At 50.7% G+C, this 17,615-nt stretch overlaps 2 protein-coding genes and 2 long non-coding RNA genes across 4 annotated transcripts; 3 read left to right on the plus strand and 1 right to left on the minus strand.

Moving 5' to 3' along the window:
- The first annotated feature begins 1 nt into the window (after position 1).
- On the plus strand, positions 2-1,613 carry LOC111948195. The gene is made up of 2 exons (XR_002874156.1): positions 2-1,123; positions 1,253-1,613. It is a non-coding gene; the product is annotated as an uncharacterized LOC111948195 (long non-coding RNA).
- Positions 1,614-1,730: 117 nt separating this feature from the next.
- LOC101160709 (ectonucleoside triphosphate diphosphohydrolase 7) lies at positions 1,731-8,445 on the minus strand. The gene is made up of 14 exons (XM_011474842.3): positions 8,333-8,445; positions 7,668-7,765; positions 6,581-6,757; positions 5,733-5,938; positions 4,826-4,976; positions 4,653-4,756; positions 4,515-4,574; positions 4,303-4,451; positions 4,072-4,238; positions 3,762-3,963; positions 3,548-3,667; positions 3,391-3,476; positions 2,994-3,155; positions 1,731-2,914 (listed from the first exon to the last, which is right to left on the minus strand). The coding sequence occupies exons 2-14, from the start codon at positions 7,673-7,675 to the stop codon at positions 2,698-2,700; spliced, it is 1,809 nt and encodes a 602-aa protein (XP_011473144.1). The 5' UTR covers positions 7,676-7,765; positions 8,333-8,445; the 3' UTR covers positions 1,731-2,697.
- On the plus strand, positions 7,772-8,636 carry LOC111948208. Its single transcript, XR_002874169.1, has 2 exons — positions 7,772-8,180; positions 8,339-8,636. It is a non-coding gene; the product is annotated as an uncharacterized LOC111948208 (long non-coding RNA).
- Positions 8,637-9,917: 1,281 nt separating this feature from the next.
- On the plus strand, positions 9,918-15,923 carry LOC101160958 (mitoferrin-2). The gene is made up of 4 exons (XM_011489086.3): positions 9,918-10,406; positions 13,649-13,877; positions 13,998-14,054; positions 14,487-15,923. The coding sequence occupies exons 1-4, from the start codon at positions 10,065-10,067 to the stop codon at positions 15,056-15,058; spliced, it is 1,200 nt and encodes a 399-aa protein (XP_011487388.2). The 5' UTR covers positions 9,918-10,064; the 3' UTR covers positions 15,059-15,923.
- Positions 15,924-17,615: the final 1,692 nt, after the last annotated feature.

Below are 17,615 nucleotides of genomic sequence, written 5' to 3' on the forward strand. Positions count from 1 at the left end.
CCCAGGCTCCAGCTGCTGCTGATGTCACTGGTGTGCGTGTGTGTGTTTGTGTGTGTGTGTGTTACAGTGTGTGAGGGTGCAGTACCCCCCCCCGCCCAAGCTGTATCCTATTGTGCCTATGAATAGACTTTGCACTGTTTTGTAAATGGGTGCAGGCGGGGGGGGGGGGGGGGGGCACTTGAGGACAGAGGAATTCTCAACAAGGAAGTGGGTGGGGCCAGACCTGGAAAACGAGGAAGTGGGTACTCTGCCCCCCCACCACTTGAGAACATTCTTTATATCCGACTAAACAAACTTTAATGGCACCTTAAGTCAAACTGACCAAAGATAACATGACCTGTCACTGCCCCCCCCCTTAAAAAAATCCCTACACACACCTGTCATTAGCACCGCCTCTTCTGTGTCCTCACCTGCACTGCCCCCCCCCCCCCCCCCCTCAGCTTCCTGAACTGCCGTAAAGCAGAAACTTTGTAGATGTTTTTGTGTGTAAATATTGGGGGGGGGGCGTAGTGGGCCTCTTTCATGTTGAAGCCCCCCCACGTCTGTCTGGACGTTAAAAAAAACAAGCTTTGCACTGCGGTTTCTGCAACCAAGCACCTTTGGGACGCTTCAGACCCTCAAAGGGGAGGAGCCACCCAAGCCCCGCCTCCTGTAAGACCAAGGACACTTGTGTGTTGACAGTTGACATCCTAGTAATGACCTTTAACTTCTGCTTGGGGGATCAGGGGGTCACACCGCCTAACCAAAGTCAACTTGTTCCAAACGGAGGGGGCGTGGTCAGTCACAGCCCCGCCCCACTGATATGAGCTCCTCCCATCTTGGACAAGAAACCAAAACCGTTTCAGCTTCATGAAGATGTCTCTGAGAGCATCCTGGGGGGGGGGGGGGGGACGCTGGGTCCAGAGCTTCAACCGGACTGAGGCTTACATCATCCTCTGCCCTGGGGGGCCGGGGGGGTCTGGAGTGTCCCTTGCTGGACTCTTGATCAGATTTCCCAGAAAGCTTTGAGGCAGGAAGTAGTCGGTCACCTTCGAAACTCTTCGGTTGTCAGCGGCGCTGCTCCTTCATCCCATCACCGTCTTCCAGGGCGGGAGCACAGATAAGCCCCACCCCCCTCCCTGAGGTGCTAATAGAACTTCCTCTGACCGTTTGGCCTTCAGAGCAGATGGCGTTCTGCGTTTTCAGCGTTCCGTGGATGACGGTAAACTCGTCAGTCCAGGTGGTGAGGATGGGTGGGAGGGAACCCGATGAGGACATCAGTGACTAAACATGGGACACCGATGGACCCCCCCCCCTCCCACTAGTGCCTTCCCCCCCAGTGGGTTTGTTTGGGGGGGGGGGGGGGCTGCATCTCGAGTCGGGAACCAGAACCAGATCCTGGTTTGGAACCAAAGCCGGGTTTTCCTGATCCTGACACCCCCCCCCCCATCTCTGTCCTTTAACACTTGTTCATGTAGAAACTCTAACCTTTAAGAAACTGTGGGGGGGGTCATAAGTGCCGTACAGACAGCTGCCTGATATTTGGTCTGATGGTTTCTATGATCTATATTTGAATATTTATACGCAGCTGTTGGTCTAAAGTATATTTTTAAAATAAAAACGTGTTGATTAGACGTTTTATGCAAAGTCTTCACTTGGCGCCACCTGTAGGCGCCGTGTGGTACAGCAGATGGGACAGGTGGGCGTGGCTAAAACAGTTTCTACAAAGAAAACAGTTTGAAACCAAAACCTCCAGTTTAAAGTCGGAACAAACATTTTATTAAAATGATTTCAGTTTGTTTAGAAATGACTGATTCATCCATTAAAAACATAAAAATCAAATGTTCAGTCAATTACAGTTTAGGATTGCACAACGCCCAACTCTGAGGAACCACACAGAGACAGACACACACAGAGACAGACACACACACACACACAGAGGAATCCAATCAGCGTCACACGTTTCTCTTTCAGGTTGACATTTCATTCTTCAGATTCACAGGAATGAAAACTGAATCCGGTTCTCCGGTTGGGATCTCCTGGTGGATCCAGCAGAGGGATGGGTTTGAATCCCGCTAAGGAAAAGTCTCCTGGAACGTTCCTGTTCTTCAGACTCTGCTGCGTCTGGAACTTAAGACTCAAAAGTTGGAGATCTTCTCCTGGAAGCTCTCGTCTTCTTCAGAGTCTTCCTCCTGCTGCAGGAATGCATCTCCGGGTTCTTCATCTGCTTTCAGTCCACAGACTTCCTGGAAACATCAGAGCGTGAAGAGAAGCCACGACGAAGATGACTCTGATCCGGAGCTGAACGTGGGAGCAGAAGGTGAAGGGCACCTCCTGATGGAGTTCAGCAGATGCTCCTCGCTCCTTCATCCACAGAGATCAGACGTGGTCTGATGGTTTTAGTGAAGAAGTTCTACATTCACAGGTTTCCCTCATCATCATCATCATGTTCACTCCCGTTTCTCCTCTGGAGAACCAGCAAGCATGAAGGAGAGCTTCTGTCAGGAAGGTGCAGGTTCTGGAGGAAGAGTAGGAGCACGGAGGTGACCAGCTTTGAGGGACTCGTGGAGTCTGAGGTTTGATCCCTTTCACCCTGAGGTTTGATTAAAAAAAAAAAAGTTCTGATTTTAAAGCTGCATCCCTGAAGAACTTGGAGTGGAGGTCATGGGAGCGTCAGTCGCTCCTCCTCCCTCGGGTGGACGGACGGTCCGGGTGTCCTCAGGGGAGCAGAGCCTCTCCCTCCTCGACCCAGAGAAGGTCCAGGACCTCGGCCTGCCGCAGCTCCCGCTGATGGATCCTCCGCAGGCGCAGGATGTACAGCAGGATGGCGAGCACCACCACCAGGATGCAGAGCGAGAACAAGTGGTGATTGTAGACGAAGGAGGGGCGGAGCCAGCCGGGGTGGTTCTGCCGCAGCGTTTCCTGCTGCAGGTCCCTGTGGAGCAGAAACGGTTCCTGCGTTTGTCCAGATGTTTGGACCTTCCAGAGTCGAATGACGGTTTGGGTTTAGTCACCTGAGAGGCAGGAAGCGCGTTTTGAACAGGATGGCGCCCAGAGTCCACTGGACCTCCTTGTCGTAGACCAGCTGGGCTGTCTTCAGACTCCGGTAGTCGGGTGGGAAACGGAAACCCGAGTGCAGAACCTCAAACATCCAGGCCGACTTGAAGCACTGATACCTGAGAAGATGAGAGAGCGACCTTCAGACGGACTGGTCGGGTCGTCTCCACGCACCTGAAGGTCACCTAGAAACCAGCCAGGAACCTGCAGACCTCTGCAAGAACTCTTAAGACCCGAGGGCGGTTCTGCTGGGTCACCAGACCGAACAGCATGTGGAGGGACTGAAGCTTCTTGGAAGTCCACTCGACGCACAAACCTTTCAGGAGCACAGGTGGACCGGAGTCGGCGGCTCACCTGAGTCTGCTGATGTCCGCTTGCTGGGAGAAGAGCTGGTTGTCCAGGCGCTGCTGCAGCGTGGACCACTTGGTGGCGCAGTAATCCTGTTGGACCAGACACAGCTGTGGGAGGAGCTCACAGGTGAGGCGAAGCTCAGGTGTGCGTGCAGGTGTACCTTAGCAGCCTGTGAGTATCTCTCGCTGTCGTACTGCCCTCCGATCCGCAGCACGTCCTCCATGCAGTAGAAGAACTCTGAAAACCCGTAGAACTCGCTGTTGCTGAAGTTGATGGGAGCCTGGAAGAGGGAGGGAGAGGCGGAATCCACAACAGTTCTGAGGGTCCAAACCCGGATCTGAATCTCCACAAGTTCTGAGGGTCCAAACCTGTACCTGGTAAACGCCCTGTGGAGACATGGTGCCGTTGTGGAGGCCCAGGAAGGGCCTCACCGCCTCCTGACACCGGGTCCAGTCCCCCTGACCTCGCAGGTGCAGGGTGCGGTTGTCCCGAAGGACCGTGTCAGGCATGCCGAGCGGCAGGCAGGGGTCCAGGTAAGGTTTGTCCTCGCTCAGACCCGTCTGCGCCGTCAGAAACCTGAACGAGAACACGGGAACATTCGGGTTCTCACCACATGACAGCAGGTTCTAAGGAAAAGAACGATCCGTTCGGCCTCACGTGAGGAGACAGGTGAGCGCGCCTCACCTGTTCTTGGTGAAGGTGCTGTTGGCGATCTGGTCTTCGTAGCGCTGCCGTGCCATGTTTCCTCCGAAGCCCAGGAAGGTGGTGACGTAGACTCTGTACACGTGCTGCGTGTGCTCCACGTCGCACCCAAGGTTGAACTCCGCCAGGACGCTCTTCGCCGCTTCCTCCTGAAAAACAGGCGGGGTCAGGGCCGTCCTCGTACTACCAGCCACCCCGCCTCCACCTGCGTACCTCTTGAGGCGAGTTGAAGGTGATGGCGTTGGGCACTTCATAAGCGATCTGCAGGGAGGCTCCACCCATATCCATGATGCCCACAGTGCGGCGCCGGCTGATGGGGGGCTGGCTCTGAGAGCCGGTGGTCACCTCCACCGTGGCGTCCTCTGAAAAAGAACGCCTTTAAAGACGAGATCTTTCCTCTGCAGCTCAGAAACCGAGACACTCACCTTCATCGGCGTGATCGAAGCGGCCCAGGACGAAGTTGATGCCGATCCACGCGTACACGCCTTTATTTTGGAGGAACAGGAAGCAGTTACTTTAGTCTTCTTTTGAAACCACAGACCTTTGAAAGCTTGATGTCTCACCTTCCTGTTTCCCAGAGATGACCTCGGCGTGCGAACGGGAGAACAGGAAGTCAAACTCCAGGGGAACGTCGGCGACCAGGTCGTCCAAGATGGCCGCCTGCTGACTGCACGCAGGTGAGCACAGAGTTCAGCGGCGGCGGTCACTCAGAGCACCTCCACAAACGTCAGCTCACCTGTCGGGCAGCAGCCGCATGCCGGCGGTGCAGAGGATGTAGAGCGGCGTCTCCTTGTGTTTGCTCTGCGGGACGTGGGCCGCCGCGAAGCTCAGCAGAGGCTGCAGGTAGACGCTCGCCTGCGTCGGCCGGGTGGCCAGCGTGGAGATTCCTGACGGGAAAAACGGGATTTAGCATCGCCAAAGATGGATGCACCTTCAGAGAACCGTATCTGGATGCAACTTCCTCTCAGAACCGCAGGACGGGTTCCGTTTATCGCTCGAGTCCACTTTGGTCATTTTAGTGTTAAATGTTCTTGAATGATCCTAAAGCGTCACTTTGAATATTCTTCAAGTCAAGATTCCAAGTCTTCTGGGATTTCAAACCTCACATCTGTATGCAGCCTTTCACAATAAGAGCCCGCCATAAAAAAAACCTGTTTGGGATCTAAACGGAGACTTTTGGTCAGACTGAAACGTTTTTAGATTCATTTCAGAAAACTGAACTTGTAAGTGGAAAATGACAGTTTTGAGTAATGAAAAATAATAAAATAAAAAGAATCAAATCCTCCAATCACGGGGCAGCATGAAAACCATGTGATTGAATCTATCGATGCTCCTCAGAAATCATGACAGCGTCTGATTTCCCAGAGTTCATAGTGACTGCTGCTGCATCTCCAGGCATTGGCTCTGCTCTGAGGATTTCAAGCATGAGATCGACGCCGTCGTCATGGAAACACAAACACTGAAACCTCTTAACGGCCATTCGAGCCACAACCGCAAAGAGACTCGCATCCGAACAACAAACTGAAGACGACACGTCTACAAACGTCCTCTGACCAGAGACGATCAGAGCCGTTTGGTCCAAACCCGGGTTCTGCAGCGAATCCTAACCCGTCAGAACCAGCGACGGTGGACCTGCTCCTCACCGGGTTTGATCTTCTTGACCACGGGCTTGTAGTCACGACCCCTCATCTGCCGGATGTCCAGCAGCGTGTGGGGGTTCCCGTTGTGGGGGGGCCAGTAGTACACGAAAACTCGGGAGCCGCTGCTGCCGCAGTCCACCACGATCCCATAATTCAGAGCGGGGTTCAGGACGTTGGTGGCCTCCATGGACTCCGCGATGGACAGATATCTGAGGAGACGGACGGACGTTTTAGTGGGGAAGTCATCACGCCGCTCAGTCACAGGAAACAGAAACTCAGAGACATTGACGTTTTCCTCTAAGGAAATGTCGGATTCCAACAACCACAGACCATGACACTGCCACTGCCGTGTCTTCATGGTTGTGCAGGCCTTTTTCAGAACTGAAACGGGAGACACACCCTCCAGAATGTTCCTTTTGGCTCAATCAATTTTGATCCAAAACTGTTTTAGTGACATTAGAATCTGAAAACTGAATCACTTTAGAGAGAAATTCGATTAAAGAGGAAACAAGTTTTCACAGCATTTTAGATTGTTTGGATTCCAACCTTCATCTCAGAAACACGTCAGGACGTTTTCTCGTTTCCAACCATCGGTAAACATGACATGAGAAACAACAGGATGAGAAACCTCAGGTTTGTGTCTGAGCAGAAGGTTTTCTGAGTTTCTGTCTAAAAGCTCCCTCCTGTCACAGAGCTGGACGGTTGCGTAATGCATTAGTGCGCCGCTGCAGCGTGCGCCCGTGCACGGTTCGTGTCACAGCCTGCCACCTCGCCGTGCTGTCGGACAGCATCTCTGACCAAACCTGGAGCAGAACGGCTGGTCCTCTCCTGCTTCTGGTCGTCTCACTTACTTGTTGCCTCTGGGCCGCGGCTGGGAGCCCCACAGCTGCCTCTGATGGGTGGCCAGGAGGAGCAGAGCGGAGGTGATGAGGAGCAGCAGCAGGAGCAGCCTCTGCCTGGGAGCGCAGCCCACGGACAGCAGGGACACGCTGCAGTACCAGGAGGCCGGCAGGCAGGACAGCGTGATCCTGAGCAGGAGGACAGTCGTCAGAGAACAGCGGCGGCCGGCGCTCAATTCCCTCCTTTAGGTTAAGGAAGTATCAACCTGAACACGACAATCAAATCCTGAAGGAGATAAAGTGGAGCTGGATCTCAGTTTCACCTCCTCTTCAAATAGATCTCCATGTGAAACTAAACTGAAGCATGGAGGTGGAACCATCATGCTCTGGGCTGCTTTTCTGCAGGATGACTTAAAAAAGGAACAGAGATTTTTGACGAAAACCTTCCATCGGTTTTCATTGAGGATGAAACCAGCAGGACAATGATCAGAACACATCACCATGGCAACCCAGGAGCCGCTAACAAGGATTTGAAGGCCAGAATCTGGACCTCAATCCAACAGAGAATCTGTGGAGGGACATGGAAGTCCCAAAACACCAGAGCTCTGGAGATTTGCATGAAGAACGGACCAGAGCTGCTGATGACCTTTGACCTCTGTCACTGAAACCAGGCTTACATCAGAAGGGATTAAGGTAAACTGCTTTCTGCTCAGTTTTAGAAAGAAGTCCTTGAAAAATCAGATTTCTTGTTTTTTCTTTTCTAAATTCTGTCTTGAACAGTTGAAGTTGTGAACTCAGATTTCCAGGAACCCTCAAAGAACTCTGGGAACCTCTGAGTGTTTCAGAACGTCTGTCTTGTTTATTCTGGAGCTCCTGTTGTCTGTGGGAGTCCAGAGTCAGAGCAGCAGTTTGACCACAAATTTCATGAGAAACTGGTCTTTCCCGTCTCTTTACAAACACCCCCCACCCGTCTGTGTGAGGGAGGGTCACACCTTTACACAGGTAACGCACAATGAACCAATCAGGACGGCGGCAGGTCGCACACACACATTCAGACCTCATGGATGTCTCGCTAAAGCGGCTCCGTCACATTCATTACCGTGCCATTTGTCCAGATCAGCAGAAGACGCAGAGGTCAGAGGTCACCTCATGATGGCTGCAGTCTGCCGGGATCCCGTCCAGAGTTTGGGGTCCGTCCTGAAGGAAGAAAAACCCGACGATGGTGACGGGAGGCTGAGGAACAGCCGGCTGCTCCAGAACCTTTCCCTGAACTTCATGTTTGTAGAGATAAGGAGCTCTGCTTTTAGAACGTGATAAGATCATCTGTTCACATGGACGTGGGTTTTTACCCACAATCCTCCAGTTCTTCACAGACAGAAGCAGATCCAGCAGAACCATGGACTCTGGACCACGTTGGCGTTTGGATCCAGAGTCTGAATAAACATCTAATGACGGATTCTTTAGAAACAGTAAAACATTAGATGGAGGGTTGGGTTCGTTCAGGTTTATGTTTAGGAAGCCCTCCGGTAAACCGCCGCTCCGCCTGGCTTTCCCCGCAGGTTTCACCTGCAGCAGCAGGACGTTATCACGCAGATAACCGGCTTATCTCTCCGTTACGTAACGGTTACTTACAGAAATACTGGGAGACGGTTTCAACCCGAACAAACTAACTCGCTTAATGTGTCTTTAGTAACTACCGTGTTATTACCGGCTGGTCGGCTAACCACGGCTCCTCGGTAAGTTAACGGTCTCCGTGTCTCTTACCTACAGACGCCTCTCCTCTGCCATGGCGGGAATGTCTTCCGGTGGAAACGGGTTTTTCTTCGAAAGAAAACCGGGGAAACTTCTCCTTTTCTGCCCCAAAACGCAGCGGGGATTTAAAATCAAGACGACGAGGCGAGCAGGAACAATTTCTGACTGACTTCCGGTGACGGGCGACACGAGGGCGACGTCATCAAGTGATGCCTTCATGGACCACGGGGATTTTGAGCACTGCACCTTGGTGATGTTTCTCACTGTTCGATGATCTTAAAAAGAAAACGAAATAAAATCAAATGTTTGAAAACTGCGATCGTCTCGCTTAAAAATGACATAAATGTACTTCTATTTGTTTCAGATGAAACTGGAAATTGGATAATGTTACATATATTTTTAAGGTGAAATTAAAGACATTTATTTTCAGGTTTAGGTAAAGATCATTTTAAGCTTTTCTATGTCAAACATCTTAGCTCTAAATGTGAAAAAGATTTTGTTGAGAAACACACCAAAGATCTGAGTGAACTGAATATGTAACTTTATCGACAATAAAAAGTTACTTATGAAAAAAAACTTTTCTTTCTTCCAATATTATGATTTTGTATAAGCAGAGAACTCTTCGTAATGGACAGTTAAAAAAAAAAACCACTTCCTCCCTGAACTATAGGATTCACTGATGTTAAATTCTGAATTTAAGGTTTTCTTTCTCTTCTTACAGTCAGCGGGTGATGCTCTGAAATTAACTTTTTTAAGCTCTAATTAATTCTTGCAGCGTCACATCATTTGGCTCAGTAATGTTTACGAGACGTTTGAGAGTTTTTTGTTTTTTGTGCTGATGGAGTGGTGTGTTCAATTTCAGGGTTGGTCTGCACTTTAAATGTCATGACGATGTTTGATTCATCATGAAAAGTTGTCTAAATGTATTTTCTAAAACAGAAACAAACAGCAACAAAAAAAATTGATACATTTTGTAGAACAGTTTAGGTGGGGAAGTCAAAGGTTAAAATCCCTGGACTCATGTCATTGGGCAAGAATAACCATAACCTTTTGGTAAACATACATGTAAATGTAAACATGTAAACTTTTGAGGTTGTGATTTGAAGTTTCCATGATGTAAAGCAAGTTTATTTTCCAGTTCATACGTGTTCTATTTTATTTTACCAGAATTCTATTAAATGAACAGTATTTAAATGTGGGATAAAGAAAAAAATAATATTTTTGTTACATTTGGAACACATCCCAAAAATCCTGATTTTTGTCTGTTAAAAGTAAAAAGTCACGTTTTTGAAAGTTAATAAGCACAAATTAATAAATACAAAAAATTTAAAACATACCCTTCTTTTAGGTAAAAAACAAATACACTCAAAGAAAAAAGTATGTCATATCATACATCTATTACTATCTTTAATTGAAAGCCGCTCCACCACGTGATCTTCCGCTGTTACAAAATCGGGGCTGGACTTCCGCTCCGAACATTTGCCGATTTTAAATGTATGCAGTGAATCATCCAATCAGATGACACGTAGATGATTGATGGTCAAATCAACGAATCGGATTCCAGTTCAACGTCAACAAACCCACCGACGCCCCGCCCCCTTCAGCTCCCGGTTAGTGGTTCTCTGCCGCCAAGACTCTTCCCCCTTCACGGCTCCCTGCAGAGCACCGGGCAGGTTTCAGCGAGTAACGGCCCGCCGGTTCTGTAGATTCGGTAGAACCGGGCCGCCGGAAACTCGTGGTCTGAATGGAAGCGGGGGGTTTTGTGTCCCGGCAAACGTCCCTGGATGCATCGGGCGTCGACAGGCGGGTCGCAGCCTCCGCCGCCGGGACGGATTTTCGGATTCTGGGTGGCAGGTTGATGACCGCCTCAGAGGGGCTTCTCGGGTCCTTTTCACCGAGCACTACCGGGGAGCAGGACTTTGTATCGGTGCTGCACCGGAGCCCCGCGGAGACTCCGACCTCCGCGGAGGCGGACATGGACTACGAAGGGCTGCCGCAGGGAGCGTCCACCAGCACGCACATGCTAGCGGGCTCCGTGGCTGGAATCATGGAGCACTGCCTCATGTACCCCATCGACTGCGTCAAGGTAAACCCCCACAGAAACGGGTCCAAACACGTTCGGGACCGGCTGTGTGTTGCCGCTGTCACGGAAGGCCGCGAACCGAGCCTGACTTCTTTAGCCGACGTTCGTTAGCCTGGAAGCTAGCGCCAGTCACCTTGCTAACGGAGGTCAGCTAGCTAACGGGTTCTGAGTTTTAACCCGGAAGGTTGTCAAAATCTAAATAAATTTGATCTTCTGGTTGTTGTTTCCAGACGCTACTGATTGTTCACGTTAACGACAGTAAACAGACTCCTGAACGCAAATTGTCCTTGGAGCTCATTAGCATGATGAAAGTTTCTGTGCTAGCGGCATCCATTATCGGACATGACTGCCCTTTTGATAAATGAAAGTACATTTGTTTGTTTTACTGTCGTAGCTTTTTACTTGAGTATAAATTCATGAACGTTTAGGTTTCTGTTCATGTATTTGCGATGTTTTTCTCCGTTCTCTCCAGCTGAGTCTGAATGAGGCTGAATGTGGAATTAACTGCTCCACAGTGGAAAGTCCACGGTGACCAAACTGTTGTTGGCTAACTTGGATTCTTCAGTCTTGACTCACAGAGAAGCTGTTTTTGGGGAAGGAAGCGTCTTTCTGGGACTTTGTGGTGGTGAACTTCCTTCCCTGTGAAAGAAGATCTCAGCTGCTGTGATGCAACCACGTCATTATCTGTCAATCACGCCGTTTCCACGCCTTTTTTCACCACTTCTGAGAAAGTGGATAAGATTTCCTGTTTGTTTGCAGCAGTTAAACCTGAACTTGTGGATTTAAAATGTGTGAAGATTTCTTGATGTCCGTCTCCATATTTAGCAGTTTTCCAACCGTCGTCTAGAGAGTATTATTAAATTAAAAATGCTAAAGGAGATGCAGTGTATGCAAAAAGGGTATTTTCTTATTAATTTATCCTTTGGGCCGTCGCAGCAGTTTCCCATCATGCACTGCGTGCTCAAATGTCAGCATCAGTCTTATGATTTTGGGGCTTACAAAGAAGGACATTTCTTGTTTTGTTGGACCTGCGACCTGCAGGTTCTGCAGGTTAGGTCATAAAAGCGATTCTGGGTCAGTTTTCGGGTCATTTAGGTTTAAATATTCTTCCTTTATATTTCAGTTCTGCATTCTTAGAAAAGCAGAAGACACTTTAAAGGCTTATGTTAGGTCTGGTTATGAAAAAAATCAAATCAAACTTTATTTATAAAGCACCTTTTCACACAAAGATAAAACAAAGGGCTTTACATGATCATTTTAAACAGAGACCTTTAGAAAAAATCCCCTAAAAGTAAAACATTGATGTCACTGAAGCTGCAGAGATGTCTATCCGAGGTGGAGCGGGAAGTTTGGTTGGAATTCTGCTGGATCCTCGTCGTTTAGCTGAAGGAAGTTTGTCAGAGCAGGAATGTTTCACCGTCTGCTTCCTGGTCAAAGTTTCATCTCCTCTTAATCTAAAGCCGTCACAGCACTGATACGGGTTTTACTTTGACCCGTTTCTACTCGGCCAGAGGAATGATTGTTCCAGACCAGAAGTCTAGCGGTCCTGTTTGAAATAGATGTGTCCAGAGAGCCGGGCTGGGACGGTCTGACCCGCGGTTCTGGTTCTGATTTTTCCTTCATCTTTGTCTGGTTGAACCCGAGCTGAACGTTGGTCCGTTTCCTGTCCTCCTCTGAAGTGTGGAGATGCCTGAAAGTCCCGGCCCCCGTGTTCAGCGTGTTCCTGGGCCTCCTCCGTCCTGCATCCTGGTGACGTTCGATTCCCTGAACTGGTGTGTTATCACACGGCTGATAAAGCGGTCGGACAGACTTTCAGGCCCTGACCTAAAATTCATCCTGTTGGGAAATGAAGCAGAGTCAAGTTCAGACCCCCCCCCCACCCCACCCCCCAACGGAGAATTATGTTCACACGTTCATCTCAGAGAAAAGAAAAAGTTCTGACGACAAAAATGAGGAAACATGCGCGACAGAAGCTCAGAAGAACCAAGACGGAGAGACAGAATGTCTCAGTTCAGACTAAACGGTTAGTTGGAGTAAAGTCCACTAGCTGTCCTGATTCTAAGGTTTCCTTTATTAACTGTTGGTTTCATCTCTAAACGTTAAAGTTCTTCAGAGGTGGAGATCGGTTCTGCAGCTTCATGTTTGTCGGGTTCAGTCCGGATCAGTCTGGCTTCGGTTTTGGTTCTCAGAAACACGGCGGGCGCTGTGGATGAGCGAGCGCATTCCACTGGGATTACCGTTTCCCAGAAGCAGCAGCCGGGAATGTTGGGGGGGTGAACAAAAAAAACTTTGATTGCGACATCCCGGTTTGTTTAGGGGAATTTTTTATTTGCATCAGTTTTGCTTTTGCTGTTCTTTCCTGTCTGGAGCCGCAGGAGAGGAAGACTGCTGTGCCGGACGCATGCAAGATGCATGCCATGTATAAAGATGCATGCCATGCATGTGAGATGCATGCCATGTATAAAGATGCATGCCATGCATAAAGATGCATGCCATGTATAAAGATGCATGCCATGTATAAAGATGCATGTCATGTATAAAGATGCATGCCATGTATAAAGATGCATGCCATGTATAAAAATGCATGTCATGTATAAAGATGCATGCCATGTATAAAGATGCATGCCATGTATAAAGATGCATGTCATGTATAAAGATGCATGCCATGTATAAAGATGCATGCCATGTATAAAGATGCATGCCATGTATAAAAATGCATGTCATGTATAAAGATGCATGCCATGTATAAAGATGCATGCCATGCATTGCATGCAGGACGAAGCAGTTCAGACCCTCCTGTTCGTTCACTTTGATTCTGATCTCAGAAATGTCCTAACCTTCCAGATGTTTGTTGCTGATCATCAGACCAGCTCTTATGTAATCGACACAAGCCCCGCCTTCCTGTCCTGGATTGGAACCAAAGCAGGAAGTACAGACGCTGCAGTGTCTGTACTTCCTGCTTTCCCTTTGAGTCCTATATATTAAAGTCAGAGTCTGGTTTAAATAAAACATGTTCTTTGACAGTCGGAACAGCTGATTTTCTCACCGTAAAGGAAAATTCGTCCTTAAAACTCTCCTTCACTTTGTCCCTCCCATTTCTGGGTTGTGGGCGGAGCAAACGTCAGCCTAGCGATTGGTTGTAACCCTTTGTGTGACGTCACAGATTCTCCTCAGGTTGGAGATCCGATCTCTTAAACCACGATGTGGATTTTGGCTGATCTTATTGATCTGCCCTCCCCCCTCAGACGCGCATGCAGAGCCTCCAGCCCGAGCCCGGAGCGCGGTACCGCAGCGTGGTGGACGCCCTACGGCAGATCATCCGCACCGAGGGAGTCTGGAGGCCCATCAGGGGGGTGAACGTGTTGGCGGTGGGGGCGGGGCCAGCGCACGCCTTGTACTTCGCCTGCTACGAGAAGATCAAGTTCTCTCTGAGCGACGCCGTTCATCCTGGAGCCAACAGCCACTTTGCAAACGGTGGGACTTTTCTGCTCTTTGGATTTTAGATCTGAAAATAAATGTGAAGAAAGTTTCAACCAGTTCAGCAAAATGGAGAAATCCCGACCGGAAAGACTGAAGCTTTTTGTTGCTGTGCAGGAGTGGCCGGCTGCATGGCCACGGTGCTGCACGACGCCATCATGAACCCGGCAGAAGGTAAACGCGCCTCCACTCTGCTGTCTGTGCTCTTTAAAAACTTTAGTTTTAGGGGGGAAAAAGATTCATCAAACCAAATAAAATGTGAAATAAATGCTCTGAGAGGACGGATGAGGGACTTAAATGTTGGAGGTTCAAAATTCAACACTTAGAAATACAGCGACACGGCTGTTAGTGCAGGGATCATGCATGCAGCTGTGTGTGCATTCCCCCTGCAGCACACACACTGAGCACTACGTTTAATGGGAGGCCCCCTGCTGTTTGACGTTTGGACACTTGGTGGCGCCACAGGCTCAGTTTGCAGTTGAGGAAGCAGCAAACTTTATTTAAAACATTCTCATGGACAGTTTTTGTGTGTTTTTAATCTTTTATGTCGTCCTGTTTTTCTGCTTTTCCCGTGTTTTGTACTAAATGATGCCCCCCCCCCTGCAGTTGTGAAGCAGCGGCTGCAGATGTTCAACTCTCCGTACCGCGGCGTGCTGGACTGCGTGGGCGCCCTGCTGCGGCGCGAGGGCCCCGCCTCCTTCTACCGCAGCTACACCACCCAGCTGACCATGAACGTGCCCTTCCAGGCGCTCCACTTCATGACCTACGAGTACCTGCAGGAGCTCCTCAACCCCCACAGACAGTACAACCCCTCCTCTCACGTGGTGTCGGGCGCGCTCGCCGGCGCCGTGGCCGCCGCCGCCACCACCCCCCTGGACGTCTGCAAGACCCTCCTCAACACGCAGGAGGCTCAGGCCATCCACGTGATCCAGGCGGAGGCGGCGGGCGGCGCCGTGGGGGCCGCCGTGCCCAGCGGCCGCCACATCTCCGGCCTGGGCGAGGCCTTCCGGACCGTCTACAGGATGGGGGGCGTTCCGGCGTTCTTCAGGGGCGTCCAGGCCAGGATCATCTACCAGATGCCCTCCACCGCCATCAGCTGGTCCGTCTACGAGTTCTTCAAGTACGTCCTCACCAAGAGGCGGCACCAGAGGAGGCTGCGAGGAGACGGAGACAGATAGACGCCGGGCCGGCGGCGTTCCCCCACCAGGAGGAGGTTCCAGTCCAGAACGCCTTTTTCCTCCCGTGACGGACTCTGGAATCCATCTTTGATGAGATCTGAGGCCAGAACAAACTGAAGCCTCCGAGGAAAACCTTTCAATTTGCTGCTTGTCGCTGAAATCCTTACAGAGCTGAGATACAAGGAAAGATAGAGTAGGAGGGGGGAGGAAAGCCCCCACCCTCACCCAGACGCTGCTGATCACCCGTCCGATCTGACCCCCCCCCCCCGAAACTCCACGAAGGCCTCTAGAGTCCGACACCTAACAGACTTTCGAGGAATGAAAATGTCAAGGATGTAAAGTCAGAGGGAAGCTTGTGCTGAGCTGCACATGATGCCGTCTGACCACCAGGGGGCGACATTCCCGCCCGTCAGGCCTTTTCTGGTTTTGAGTTGAGGAACATATCAGGTTCATTTTTTTCTGTCAGTATTTAAGAGAGACGAGTCAAAATGAGAGTTGAGGGTTCACAGGAAACACAGACTCCAACGCCACGCATCAGAAGACGGGCAGGTGGGGCATCAGAAGACGGCAGGTGGGGCATCAGAAGACGGGGGTCCGCCTCCAGTCTGAGTCGCCAAGTTTGAGTGAAAGAGGAGAGTTTATGCAGATCTTTGCACCTTTAGGGCAGCAACAGTAAAACCTGGATTCTTGTCCAATCAAAGTGTGTGTGAGTGAAACCAAAGACGGACAGCGATGTAACGGCGTGCACAGGTGGAGGAGGCCTTCCGCAGGTGACGCCTGCGTTTGGTGAAGTGTAAATAAAGCGGCGGCTCCTCGCAGAAGCAGGGTCTTCTCTTGGGGCTGGCTCTCCAAGCGCCGATGAAAACGTGTCTGCTTGTGGTTTTTTCCCTGAAGGTTTGAGCCTCAGAGACGGAGGTCGGCGTCTCGCCTGGAGGTCATGACCATGAATGACATCAACATGAAATGATTCCAAACAAATGTAGCAAACAGAAAGACTGAAAACAACCAATCACACGTAGAAAAACACATTTAAAGTCCGTTTCTAACTAAACTGTTCTTTGGTTTTTTCAGTCAAATGATTCTATTTTTTTAAACACAAAACAAAAGTTTGTTTTTTCTGCTTTAGACTCTGATTTAGGATGATAATAGCAGCTCTTATTTTTGGATCTAATGATTAAACGGGTCAGAGAGGAACCATAGCTGAGCGTTTCAGGTTTCCAGACCTACGTGACCCCCCCAGCCTCGTCCGCATTGGAAGCTTCTAGACCAGGGGGGGTCCAGATCCAGCGCCGTCCTGCATGTTTACAACCGTCCCGCCATTGAAGCTCCTTATTGGCTGAACACGTCTGATCCAGGTAACCAGCAGCAGATGAGGCGGGGCTTCTGGAAAACCAGCCGGACGCCAGCCCCCCAGGCCTGGATCTGGACCCCCTGTCATGATTAGCAAGCGTGGTCGACTCAGGTGCTGGAACCCGGAAGGAGGCTCGGCAGGCAGTGAGGTGAGAATAATGAGGTTTTTAATTAGAAAAGGTCAGGATGGACTTGAGCTCCAGTATCCTTCCAGATTGTCCAAGGAGAGGTTGGAGGGTATTGTTGGCAGCAACCGCGTGATCCGAGACTGGGGTTGGAGAACGTCCGAGCGAGACGGCGAGAGGTGACCCGTGATCAGGTATGCTCCTCCGGTAAGCGAGGTCCTGGAATGAATGTGGAGACAAAAGCAGATTAGTGGTAAGCAAGAGACAGGCAAGGGCCAGAATCTATGAGAGGCCAGGAGATGCACCATAGGAGTACAACGAACTAGCGTCGGTTACAGGTCCGTGGTCTCCTTAAGAGTCTGCTGGCTGATGAGGATGAGGAGGCGCAGCTGGAGGCATCAGGTGGAGCTGATGAGGAGGACCCGGCCGGGGGCACCGTGACAGTACCCCCCCTCCAACGACCGCCTCCAGGCGGAACAGGGCGGCGATCGGGGTTGGCCCGGAAGAAGTCGTCAACGAGGGAGGGATCCAAGATGAAGGAGCGCGGGACCCACGACCGCTCCTCCGGGCCATAACCCTCCCAGTCCACCAGGTACTGGTATCCACGACCCCGGCGCCGAACGTCCAAGACCCGGCTGGCGGTGTAGGCCGGGGCGCCATCGATGAGCCGGGCGGGTGGAGGGGAAGCGGACGGCGGGCAAAGGGAGCTTTGGTGGACAGGCTTGACTTGGGACACATGAAATGAAGGATGGATTTTGAGGGCAGCAGGTAACTTGAGGCGGACACAGTTGGGGTTGATTACACGGTCGATGGGAAAAGGCCCGATGTAGCGGGGAGCCAATTTACGAGAGGTTGCCTGGAGAGGAATGTTCCTAGAAGAGAGCCACACCTGTTGCCCTGGCTGGTAAGAGGGACTCACCACTCGGTGACGATTCGCGATCTGGCAGTTACTCTCTTTGGAACGCAGGAGAGCAGTCCGAGCCTGGTGCCAAACCTCCTGGCAGCGCTGGAGATGGAACTGCACGGAGGGCACCGCCAGATCGAGCTCCTGGGTAGGGAACAAGGGTGGTGAGTAACCCAAC

Source organism: Oryzias latipes, chromosome 1 (assembly GCF_002234675.1).
Source record: "Oryzias latipes chromosome 1, ASM223467v1".
NCBI classification, from domain to species: domain Eukaryota; kingdom Metazoa; phylum Chordata; class Actinopteri; order Beloniformes; family Adrianichthyidae; genus Oryzias; species Oryzias latipes.

What these genes read in the sequence shown, in the direction of transcription:
- LOC101160709 (XM_011474842.3), bottom strand. An exon ending in ATGCGGCTGCTGCCCGACAG is followed by an intron (nt 4,757 to 4,825) that starts GTGAGCTGACGT and finishes ACCTGCGTGCAG; the next exon opens with TCAGCAGGCGGCCATCTTGG. An exon ending in GCGGACATCAGCAGACTCAG is followed by an intron (nt 3,156 to 3,390) that starts GTGAGCCGCCGA and finishes TCATCTTCTCAG; the next exon opens with GTATCAGTGCTTCAAGTCGG.
- LOC101160958 (XM_011489086.3), top strand. Translation starts at nt 10,065, where the DNA reads ATGGAAGCGGGGGGTTTTGTGTCCCGGCAAACGTCCCTGGATGCATCG. An exon ending in ACCCCATCGACTGCGTCAAG is followed by an intron (nt 10,407 to 13,648) that starts GTAAACCCCCAC and finishes CTCCCCCCTCAG; the next exon opens with ACGCGCATGCAGAGCCTCCA. An exon ending in CATCATGAACCCGGCAGAAG is followed by an intron (nt 14,055 to 14,486) that starts GTAAACGCGCCT and finishes CCCCCCCTGCAG; the next exon opens with TTGTGAAGCAGCGGCTGCAG.